General features: G+C 39.4%; 1 protein-coding gene across 7 annotated transcripts in view; it reads left to right on the plus strand.

Moving 5' to 3' along the window:
• kdm2bb (lysine (K)-specific demethylase 2Bb) overlaps positions 1–12,983 on the plus strand; it is a 231,775-nt gene that overhangs the window by 106,704 nt on the left and 112,088 nt on the right. For all 7 annotated transcript variants that reach the window (XM_073065597.1, XM_073065598.1, XM_073065599.1 and 4 more), the window contains 2 exons: positions 795–921; positions 11,728–12,203. In XM_073065597.1, coding sequence (XP_072921698.1) covers positions 795–921; positions 11,728–12,203 — 603 coding nt within the window. The remainder of the gene's footprint in view (positions 1–794; positions 922–11,727; positions 12,204–12,983) is intronic.

The following is a 12,983-nucleotide window of genomic DNA, read 5'->3' on the forward strand; positions in this document are numbered from 1 at the left end:
TAAAAATAGCTCTCTATTGTGCAGCAGATACTGTTGCAAAAATGCTCACAGTTTTGTAAACTATGCTGCTCTTGAATAAAATTCCAATCCAACATCTCTGGGAGAACCTCCTGAGAATTCTCAATCCTTCATCATTTTGAGGAACACTCTTTCCCTCAACCTTTGAGATTAATCTCTTTCACACTCTTACATACATTTTTAGCTAGTACTCCCCTGGAAATTCCAAATCAGAAGTTTGTCAGATAGACAATGATAGATGATGGGAAATTTCTCCCATTATTTTTCCTTTTGGAACTTTTCCTATCTATCTCTCTCCATGTTACTAACTTACCCTCTGCCTATTACATTTTTAATGTGTAAAGTGGTAACTTGCTTGGGAAGTGTTTTTTTTTAAAAAAAATGTCAGACTGAATTATATTAACTTTTTTTCAGGATACCCTATTAATTTGCACATCTGTTCAATCCTTCCAAATTTTTTTATTAGTGAAATATGAATACTGAATGATTTCGGCAGTGGATTTGAGAAAAGGGTCACAATCTTGCACGTAATATGTCTCTCATTGTCTTGTATCCAATAGACCAATTAAAGAAAATGGTTGCAAAAAGTATAACTACTTTTAGGTCCTTTCAGGAATTATTTGTCATTGTAAACTGTTAACCTAAAATATTTACATATAGTAAATATTAGCTATTTATTAATCCACAGTTATTATTAATGCAATAATGATTAAAATGCATATTATTCTTTACCACCTTTTGCAGTCGTTAAGTATATATTGCTTGTTTTTTTCCAGGTTAATGCCAAGTTCCGTTATCCTTTCTACTATGAAATGTGCTGGTATGTCTTGGAAAGATATGTGTTCTGTTTGACAAAACGGTCTCATCTCACCAAACAGTACCAGAGGGAATCAATGTTAATTGGTAAGCAATATTAATGTGTATATTCATGTGCTGTGTTACAGGGTATTTATTTTGTCAGTATTTATAAACAGACAAAATGTCATTAACAAATTCAATAAAACATGCAGTGTCTTTAAGTGGACTAAAAATAGCTTGATTGTGTGGAAATAATTAATTTAATCCCTTATGGCCCAGCTGGTTTCTCATGTGATAGTTGATCCATTTTAACCAGTAAGGTTCCTGGAATATACTAAGTCTGATCTAGGGAGGGCATAATTAGCCATTAACCATACTCTTTGATAGTGAGTAACCCCTGCTGGCATCTTGTATCCTTGTAATTAGTGTGAATTTAGTGGGATTCTACAGTTGAAAAGCCTTGATCTTAAGATGTGCCTATGAAAAATAGCATCTTGGTCCACCCTAAAGTAGAAAAAAACAAATATAAGATTCTAGTTCAGACAATCTTTTTAGTGGATAATGGCATGGGGTAGAAAACACTGGTTGGAGTAAAATGTAGGTTTTCACACAGTAATGATAATGTAGGACATAATATAAATTAGAAAGATAAAGGTGCTTGCAATGAACAGGGAATGTTTAATCTACATATAGACTGAGTATTCAACATGAACAATAATAGTTTGGAGGATCAATTTACCAAATATATGAGAGATGATTTTCAAGATCAGTTTGTTTAGGAAACAAAGAAAGAACCGTCTGCTGGTGTGATATACTGTGTCCGGTGCTCCTGGTGTGGCCTTCTATATATTGGTGAGACCCGACGCAGACTGGGAGACCGTTTCGCTGAACACCTGCGCTCGGTCCGCCAGAGGAAGCAGGATCTCCCAATGGCCACACATTTTAATTCCACGTCCCATTCCCATTCTGATATGTCAATCCATGACCACCTCTACTGTCAAGATGAAGCCACACTCAGGTTGGAGGAACAACACCTTATATTCTGTCTGGGTAGCCTCCAACCTGATGGCATGAACATTGATTTCTCTAACTTCGGTTAATGCCCCTCCTCCCCTTCTTACCACATCCCTAATTTTTAATTTTTTTCCCTCTCACAATAACTCCTTGCCTGTTCTCCATCTTCCTCTGGTGCTCCCCTCACCCTTTCTTTCTTCTAAGGCCTCCCGTCCCATGATCTTCCCCCTTCTCCAGCCTTGTATCCCTTTTGCCAATCAACTTCCCAGCTCTTGGCTTCATCCCTCCCCCTCCTGTCTTCTCCTATCATTTTGGGTCTCCCCCTCCCCTTCCACTTTCAAATCTCTTACTATCTCTTTTTTCCGTTAGTTCTGACGAAGGGTCTCGACCCGAAACGTCAGCTGTACTTCTTCCTATAGATGCTGCCTGGCCTGCTGCGTTCTACCAGCGTTTTGTGTGTGTTGAAAGAACACACACCTGTTAGTTCTAGTCTTGTGTAATGAGAAAGAGTCCATTTAGTCTTGTTGTTAAGGGTGCTTTTGGGAACAGTGATAATAATAAGTAAAAATTTTATATACATATTGAATGTGATTTAGTTCAGTTGGATCTGGGGTCTTAAATCTGAATAATCCAAACTATGGAGGTATGCAATGTGAGTTGCCTGATGTAAATTATGAAAATAGGCAAACAGGAAACAAAAACAGATCAGAGTGACTCTAATTGGGTAAAAATGAAAAGATTAAAGTTATGCAGGTCATGTACAGACTGACTGAGGTTTATATTATACTGTAAGATATGTGAGCAAAATTAGGCTGATCATCTCTTCAAAGTTCAATGTATATTTATTGTCAAGGTACATATATGTCACCACATACAATCCTGAGATTCTTTTTCTGCAGTCATACTTAGTAAATCTATAGAACAGTAACTTTAAGCTGTAAACAAACTGTGTAAATGCAGATATAAATAAATAGCAATAAATGACAAGCATGAAATAACAATATAACAGAGACCTTAAATGAGTATAGCTATCCCCTTTTGTTCAAGAGCCTGATGGCTGAGAGCTAGTAACTGTTCTTGAACCTGTTGCTGTGAGTCCGAAGGCACTTATACCTTCTATCTGATTGCAGCAACGAGCGAAGAGCATGACCTGGGTGGTGAGAATCATTGATGGATGCTGTTTTTTGAGTCTGCTCTGCCATTCATTCATAGCTGATTCTTTTCCAACCTCCTTCTCCTGCCTTCTCCTTGTGATCCTTTAACTCCTTACCCCGATCATGAAACTACCAATCTCTCCCTTACCATACCATATGACTTGGTCTCCACAGACCTTCATGGCAATGAATTCCACAGATTCACCATCTCTGGCTGAAGAAACTCCTTCTCATTTGATTTCTAAAGGGACGTCTTTGTGTTCTGGGGCTTTGCCATCAGATGCTAGACTTTTCTTATAATGAAAATATCATTTTCATGTCCATTCTATCTCGAGCCTTTCAATATATGCTGTTTCAATGAGACCTGCCCCATCCTTCTGAACTCCAAATACCAGCTCAGATCCATCAAATGTTTCTCATGCATTAAGTTTTTCATTACTGGGGTCATTATGAAACTTCTCTCCAAGGGTAGCATGACTTTCCTAGGATACGGGTCCCAGAAATGCTCACAGTATTCCAATTACTGTATGACCATCGCCCTGCAGAGCCTCAGCAGTACATCCTTGCATGTATTCTAGTCCTCTTGAAACTAATGCTAATATTGCATTTGCCTTGCTTACTAACAACTCGACCTGCAAGTTCACCTTAAGTGAATTCTGAACAAGGAGTTAAGAGCCTCAGATTTCTGCATTCTCTACTTGTTTACAAAATAGCCTACATCTTTATTTTATCTGCCAAAGTGCATAACTTTCCACTTCCCTTTGCTGTATTCCATCTGCCACTTCTTTACCCAGTCACTTAACTAGTCCAAGTCTTGTCTCTGCCTTTGCAACACTACCTGTTCCTCTGTCTTCGTATGGTCTACAAACCTGGCCACAATGTTATTTTTGGCTTCTCCCTCTCAAACTGCAGGGTGAATCCTATCATATTATGGTCACTATTCACTAAGGGTTCCTTCACAAGCTGCCTAATCAGATGAAGGGTCTCTGCCTGAAACATTGATTGTTTACTCTTTTCCAAAAATGCTACCTGGCCAGCAGAGTTCCTGCAGCATTTTGTGTGTGTTCCTCAAATTCCTTTTCTTGTTTCCACCACCAGCCTTTTTTATCCCCCCCAGTGTACATGCATTTAAACATCCTCCATGATCACTGTAATATTGCCTTTCTTACGTGCTTTTTCTTTCTATTTTCTACTGTAATTTATACCTCACATCCTGACTACTATTCAGAGGTCTGTACATAACTCATTGGGATCTTTGTACCTTTGCAGTTCCTCAATTCTATGCATAAAAATACTAAATCTCCTGGTTCATTGGTTTAATTTCATTTTTTAACCAAACAGGGACACACCTGCCTACCTTCTTGATAGATTACCTTAGTTTCTAAATTTCTATTTTTTTCTTCCAAACCACTCCCCCCCGCCCCTCTACATTGTACCCTATCTTCTATGATGTTGTCCACTTGCTTAACTTGTCCCTTGAAGCTTTGTCCTATCATTACATTCCCACTTTTGATGGAAGGTTTCAGACCTGAGACAACAGTGGTTTGTCTGTCCACAGATGCTGGCCGACAGCATTTTCTGTTTGTGTTTCAGACACTTTTGTTTAATTTGCATTCCTTCTCAGTTTTGTTTCAAATTTGGAAATACGTTTGGATCCCTCAGCCAAAATATTGATGTAAGTTGTGAGTAATTGGAACTGAAACAGTAATCCGTATTTATTTATTTATTTAGAGATGCAGCACCATACCAGACCCTTCTGACTCAACCAGCCTACAGCAGCCCCAGTAGTCACAGCTTACTGAGTTGAGAGGAAATTATTCGTGCTTTTTTTTTGTCACTGCTGTTTTCTTCCCCTCCTTGCTGCCTTAGTCATTTAGACTTTAGACAGGGTGATGTTGAGGTACTTCATTTAAATTCTGTAACCCTTTGTTTCCCACTCTAGTTCAATCAATGTATCTTAAAAGCAACATTTTTCGTAAAGCCGCTCTTGAACTGTCCTAGTGTCCGTTTCCTCCCTTTCAACCCTGATTAATATGACTTTGCTATTAGTGAGCCTCCAGAACCATTTTTAGCCTTCAAAATTGTCACTAGTTTTGATGGGGAGAAAATGCCCTTTAATACGCTACTAAATTAGTGATAGGTAACTCTCAAGATCATAAATGTTGTATCTTGAACTTTTGTGGAGTATCTAAATTGATGCTTGAAGACTGCTAATGAATACTTATAAGAAAGTGCATTAAGATCTACAAGATTAAGACACTGCAGCTCACTCCTGTTGACATCCAATGAAGAGTAGCAGTTGGTTATGGAAAAAATCTAATGCAGCATTTGTCTTCAGCCATTTTGAAGATGCCTTGAAAATTAGACACAGTGTTTTATTGACGTTAATTGGGTCTGCATAGAGTGAGTAAGTAATTTAGTGGAAAAGCATTCATGTGTACAGTACTTTGATATTTAATTCAGATTTTGCATGAGTGGTGTCTACTTTAATGTCTTATCTGATCTCTGCACACAAAACATTTCAACCTTACTATGTAGCCTTTTTGAACAGAGCAGGTTGAGTTTTGATTTGAATTGCTCTGCAAAGAAAATTTGAGTGCAGCTAATTTGAAAATCAGTTTTTCATGTCAGTATTTTTATCTTAATCACATACTGATGGGCTGAACTGGCAGTGGATTTGTTTTTTGGGGCGGGAATAAAAGGAAGTTCATCAAAAAAGAAAGTGGGTCTTTTTATCAATTGCCATGCTTGGCCTATTTCATTTGAGATAAATTACTTTTGCTGTGTATTGATCACCATTGACGTTCATTTTTGTTTGCTGCATTACAAGGAGGATCCAGCATAGCCAGTGAAGATTTTAAAATTACTCACTCACCAAATATGGGCAACTCTGGCAATACCAGGAATTGATGCCTGAGGCCAATTAACCCTGAACTAACAGCCATGATCGTGTATTTGTAGTCACACTGAAAAAAACAGACTAGAAAATTATGGTAGATTTCCCATTCTAAAAGGCCTGGTAACCTAGATGGGTTATATGATTTCTGTTACTGATACAATGCTTTAAGATTTAAATTCTAGAGAATAACATTTGAGATCGTCTCGGGATCAAAAATCTGGATTTCTAGTGGTTATTCCAGGAATTAACCTCAGCAGCTGTACTCAGTAGTGCACAGATTGATTAGGAAATTGACAGGATTTGACAATCTTAACTCCGTGGATTATTTTTTTAATGGAGTGAAGTAAACTGACAGGAGATTGACAGGTATGAAGTTGTGGCATCACTGAGTCGTGTCTGAAAGAAGATCCTAGGTGGGAGCTTAACGTCCAAGTATACATATTATATCAAAAGGACAGGCAGGTAGGCAGAGGAGATGGGGTGGCTCTGTTAGTAAAAAATGAAATTAATTCTTTGAAAGAAGTAACATAGGACTGGAAGATTGCAAATCCTTGTGGGTAGAGTTAAGAAACTGCAAGGGTAAAAATACCCTAATAGGAGTTATATACAGGCCCCTGAACAGTAGCCAGGATGTGGGATGTAAATTATAATGGTAAATAGAAAAGGCATGTAAAAAAAGCAATGTTAGGATTGTCATGGGGGGTTTCAATATGCAAGTAGATTGAGGGAAATCAGGTTGGTGCTAGATCCCAAGAGAGACAATTTTGTAGGATGCCTACGAGATGGCTTTTTAGAGTAGCTTGTGGTTGAACCCACCAGGAGAAAGACAATTCTGGATTGGGTGTTGTGTAACAAATTGATTTGATTAGGGAGCGTACAGTAAAGTAAGCCTTAGGAGGCAGTGATCATAATATGATACAATTCTCCCTGCAGCTTGAGAGGGAGAAGATAAAATCTTCTGAGAGACGAGCTGGCCAAAGTTGATGAGAAGGGGTCACTATCAGGGATGGTGGTAGAACAGCAATGGCTGGAGGTTCTGGGGGCAATTTGAAAGATGCAAGATAGATATAACCCAGAGATGAAGAAATATTCTAAAGGGAGCACGAGGCAACCATGGCTGACAAGAGAAGTCAATGAGACCGTAAAAGCAAAAGGGAGGGCATATAATATCGCAAAAATTAGTAGGAAGTTAGGGGATTGGGAAGCTTTTTAAAATCAACAAATTCAACTAAAAAGGCCATAAAGAGAGAAAAGATGAAATATGAAGGTAAGCTAGTCAATACTATAAAAGAGGATACAAAATTTTCTTTTCAGTTACATAAAAAGTAAAAGAGAAATGTGAGTGGATATTGAACTACTGTAAAATGATGCAGGAGAGGTAGTAATGGGGGACAGAGAAATGGCAGATGAACTTGTTAAGTATCTTGTATCAGTCTTTACTGTGGAAGACACACGCAGTATGCCAGAAATTTGAGAGTGTTGGGGGCAGAAGTATGTGTTGTTGCTATTACTAAGGAGGAAGTGCTTGGGAAGCTGAAATGTCTGAAAGTAGATAACTCACCTGGACCAGATGGACACCCCAGGGTTCTGAAAGAGTTTGTTGAATAGATTGTGGAGGCATTAATAATGATCTTTCAAGGATCACTAGATTCTGGAATGATTCCAGAGGACTGGAAAATTGCAAATGTCACTCCACTCTTGCAGAAGAAAGGAAATTATAGGCCATTTAGCCTGATGTTGGGAAGATGTGGAATTAAGGATGAGGTTTTGGGGTACTTGGAGGCACATGATAAAATAGGCCAAAGTCAGTATGGTTTCCTTAAGGGGAAATCTTGCCTGACAAATTTGTTGGAATTCTTTGAGAAAATAACAGGCAGGATAGACAAAGGAGAGTTTGTGGATTTTGTTTACTTGGATTTTCAGAAGGCTTTTGACAAGGTGACGTAGATGAGGCCGCTTAACAAGATAAGAGCCCGTGGTATTACAGGAATGATACTAGCATGGATAGAAATTTGGCTGACTGGTGGGGACAAAGAGTCAGAATAAAAGGGGCCTTTCCTGTTTGGCTGCCGGCGTCTATTGGGTGTTCCGCAGGGGTCAGTATCGGGACTGCTTCTTTTCACATTATATATCAATGATTTGGATGACGGATTTAATGGCTTTGTAGTCAAGATACTACAAAGCTAGGTGGAGAGGCAAGTACTGTCGAGGAAGCAGGGACCTTGTAGAAGGACTTGGATATATTGCGATAATGGGCAAAGAACTGAAAGATGGAATATAGTGTAGGGAAGTATATGTCATGCAGTTTAGTAGAAGAAATAAAGGCATAGACTATTTTGTAAATGGGAAGAAAATTCAAAAATCAGAGGTGCAAAGGGACTTTCAGTTTTTGTGCAGGATTCCCTGAAGGTTAACTTGCAGGTTGAGTCGGTGGTAAGGAAGGTAAATGTAATGTTAACATTCATTTTGCGAGGACTAGAATATAAGTGCTGAGGCTTTATCAGGCATTGGTCAGACCGCACTTGGAGTGTTGTAAGCTGTTTTGGGCCCCTCATTTAAGAAAAGATGTGCTGGCATTGGAGGTGGTCCAGCGGATGTTCATGAGAATGATTCCAGGAGTGAGAGAGTTAACATACAAGGAGTGTTTGGCTCTGGGCCTGTACTCAGCTTAAAAAGTCCCTAAGTAATTATCACCAGCATATCACTTGTGGAACCAGAGGAGCCAGCACACAGGACCACTGATATACTACCATCAAGAATGTGTACCGTGGCATCTCATGCCTCACTTTGGAAAGTCTGATCACCTGGCTGTACTTCTACTTCCTGAATATAGGCAGACACTGAAGACCACAACACCAATAGAGAGGACCAAGAAGGTATGGACAAGGGAGATGGAGGAGCGCTTAAAGGACTGCTATGAGTTGATGGACTGGACAGTAGCTAGGGATTCATCTTCAAATCTGAATGAATGTGCCACAATTGTCACTGACTTCATTAAAACCTGTGTAGATCTGCCTATGAGAATATATCGTACATACCCAAATCAAAAGCTGTGGATGAACCAGGATATTCAGTCTGCTGAGGGCTAGATCAGTGACATTCAAGCTTGGTGATTCAGGGCTGTACAAAAAGGCCAGGTACAACTTATGGAGGGCCAGCTCAAGAGCAAAAGAGCAATTCTGATTGAGGTAAGAGGTGGAATTGGATTCACGTCTGCTCTGGTAGTGTTTGCAGGCCATTGCTTCTTACAAAGCGAAACATAACAACATGAATGGCAGTCATGCTTCACTCCTAGATGAGCTCAATGCCTTTTCTTCACGCTTTGAAAGGGAGAATGAAACTACAGCTTTGAAGATCCCTGTGTCATCCAGTGACCCTGTGATTTCTGTCTCAGAGGCTGATGTCAAGCTGTTTTTCAAGAGGGTGAACCCTTGCAAGGCGGCAGGCCCTGATGGTTTACCCATAAGGCTCTGAAAACCTATGCCAACCAACTGGTGGGAGTGTTCAAAGACATTTTCAGTCTCTCATTGCTACAGTTGGAAGTTCCCACTTGCTTTAAAAGGGCAACAATTATACCAGTGCCCCAGAAGAACAGGGTGAGCTGCCTTAATGACTATTGTCTACTAACTCATATTGACAGTGATGAAGTTCTTTGAGAGTTAGGTTATGGCTAGAATCAACTCCTGCTTCAGCAAGGACCTGGACCCACTGCAGTTTGCCTATCTCCACAGTACGTCTACAGCGGATGTGATCTCATTAACTCTTCTCGTGGCCTTGGGTCATCTGGAAGATACTAGTACTTGCATCAGGCTGCTGTTCATTGACTACTGCTAAGCATTTAACACAATTTCTGACCAAAAGTCTCCAAAACCTGGGCCTCTGTACCTCCTTCTGCAACTGGATCCCTGACTTCCTCATTGGAAGACAACTTGCCTGTGCAGATTGGAAAAAACATCTCCACCTTGCTGATAACCAACACAGGCACATCTCAAGGATGTGTGCTTAAACCATGGCTCTAGTCTTGTTACTACTATGACTGATTAGGTACAGCTCAAAAACCATCTATAAATTTGCTGACCACACAACTGTTATTGGGCCAATTTCAGATGGTGATGAGAAAGCGTACAAGAGCAAGATTGATCAGCTGGTTGAGTGGTGTTGCAGCAACAACCTTGCACTCAACCAAAGAACTGATAGTGGACTTCAGAAAGGGTAAGATTAGGGCACACACAACCAGTTCTTATCGAGTGATCAGGTGAAATGGGTGATCAATTTAAAGTTTCTGGGTGTCAGCATCTCTGAGGATCTATCCTGGTCCCAGCATATTGATGCAGTTACATTGAAGGCATGACAGCCACTATATTTCTGTTTGGACTTTGAGGACATTTGGTATGTCACCAAATAGACTTGTAAATTTCTACATGTACAGTAGAGGGCATTTTAACTAGTTTCATCATTGTCTGATACAGGGTGGGGGGAGGGGTGGGCACAGCACAGGATTAAAATTAGCTGCAGAAAGTTGTGAGCTCAGTCAGCTCCATCACGAGCACCAGCCACAGTAGCATCCAGGACATCTTCAAGGAGCGATGCCTCAAAAAAGTGGCATCCTTCGTTAAAGACTCCCATCAGCTAGGAAATGCCCTCTTATTGCTACCATCAGAAAGGAGGTACAGGACTCTGAAAGCACACACTCAATGATTCAATAACAGCTTCTTTCCCTCTGCCATCTGATTTCTGAATGGATATTAAACTTACTATAACCCTCTACCTCACTTTTTTTCTCTCTTTGCACTATTTATTTAATTCTACTTTTTATATTAAAAAATATAATATAAAAATAAAATCAATCAATTGTGTGTGTGTGTGCGCACGCATAGGTATATATGTGATTTTGTGTATTTACTATAATTTAGAGCTTTTTATTTATTTATTGCATTGTATTGCTGCTGTGTAACAACAAATTCTACGACATCGGCCGATGATATTAAACCTGATTCAGATTCTGTACTCACTGGAGTTTAGAAGAATGATGGGGGTATCTCATTGAAAGCTATCGAATATTGAAAGGCCCAGACAGAGTGGATGTGGAAAGGATATTTCGTATAGTGGGTGATTCTAGGACCAGGGAGTGGTGAATCTGTGGAATGCATGGCCACGGACAGCTATGAAGGCCGGGTTATTGAGTATGTTGAAAGCTGAGGTTGATGGGTTTTTGGTTAGTAAGGGCGTCAAAGGTTGCGGGGAAAAGGCATGAAAATGGGTTTGAGGGGGATAATAAATCAGCTATGGTGAAATGACGGGGCGCAAATGCATCATTCTGCCCAAAGTCTTACAGAGATTTAATAGATGTGAATCATATGATTTTATATATAAATTTATTTAAGCCTGGACCTGGGTCTAGACCTAGATAAGAGGTTTCCTTTAGCAGGAAGGTCAGTAATTAAACTAATTGATAAGAGAAGGAGTAATGTATTTAAACCTATTGGTAAGAAAATTAGAGGGTAATTAAGGATTTTTTTGCCACCTAAAGAGTGGCAGACACTTGCACCATTGTGTCAAAAGAAACGTATTACAGAAATCCTTGTTACTAACTCGTGGTACAAGCACTTGAAATGCCATGATCTCCAATACTGAAGACTACAACCAGGCAAGTGGCATTAGCCCAAGTATTTTTGTCTATGAGTGGCTTAGGCACATTGCCCTGAATGTACTGGAATTTGTGGTTTCAATTTTGTTTCTAAATTCCTTATAGTAATTGCCTATCATTGTGTTTTAATATTAATAAAATATTTTCCTTTTCTCAATTAATTTTGATGTCTTACATTAGAGTTTAAATGTTCTCAGATACAGAGAAGAAACCAAATACAGAGAGTCCCTCATCAGATTCCCGACTCGACATGGATGAGGAATCTTCTGATATGCATGTCAAGGAGGAGAAAGATGAGACAAAAGATAAAATGAGCACTCAAAACACGAAAGGATTTGATGATGATTTGCCTTCTCCCGGCAGTACACATTCAGAAGGAAATGATAGCACTGGAAAGACACAGAAACCGATGAGGCATTTAAAGCGGACTTTATCTAATGACTCAAATGACAGTACTAAGTCACCAATGCTGACGGACTGCCCAAAGACCCCAAGCGGATCTCCTGACCCCTCTCAGCCAGTATCTGAGGGGTCTAACAAATGGATTCACCTGACTGAGTTTGAACTGAAAGGGTTAAAGGCACTTGTGGAAAAACTGGAATCCTTACCAGAGAACAAGAAATGCGTCCCTGAAGGAATAGAAGATCCTTACGCCCTTCTGGAAGATATGAAGGTTAGTTTTGTAAAATTTTCAGAGGCCTTGACACGGTCATTTAGCCATTTAGGAAGCAGTTTTATTCAAATGGAAGTTGCCATGATTTCTATTATGTGGTATATTTTGTGTTGTGGGTTATATTTTGCTAATGATACCATTCTAAGTTTAAGTTTATAGTTTAATTAAGTTTAAAGCTTAAAATTAATGTATCAGTTATCTTTGAAGATTGACAAAATGAATACAAAATTCCTGCAATAGCTCCATGAATTTGATACAGGAGAGTTAATCTGGGAGAGATAATTAAGAAACCCCATTAGTACACTAACGATGACAAACACCTGGTTGTGAAAGTGTTGTCCCTTACTGCAAGAGTAGTTTGAAGAGATGCATCTGACTTGTATACAGTGGAATTCTTATTTAATACCGTTGAGGATGTACGTCTATTTTTCAGGGGTATTTTACAATTGAAGCTTACTCAAAGGCTTACTCTTAAATCCTGTGCAGTTCTGAGTGGCTTTACTGTTTGGTACAAATGCCTTGTGAGAGTAAACAATCAACACCATTGAGCCCATTCCATCACTTGGTCAGGTTATATCTTATCTATGGGATAGCCTTGGTAACCTATCATTCTTCTTTCTTACTTACCACCCGTTATGCTGCTGGAATTTAGGGCAGCAGTGAAGGTCCTCCATCTTTGTGTCTGTCCATACAGTCGCACATGTATATAGAAGGATTCTTCAATGCTGTTTCCATGACAATTTTGTGTTATCCGTCAGACTTGTTAGTCCTGAGCTGAAC

This window comes from Hemitrygon akajei, chromosome 14 (genome assembly GCF_048418815.1).
Source record: "Hemitrygon akajei chromosome 14, sHemAka1.3, whole genome shotgun sequence".
NCBI classification, from domain to species: Eukaryota; Metazoa; Chordata; class Chondrichthyes; order Myliobatiformes; family Dasyatidae; genus Hemitrygon; species Hemitrygon akajei.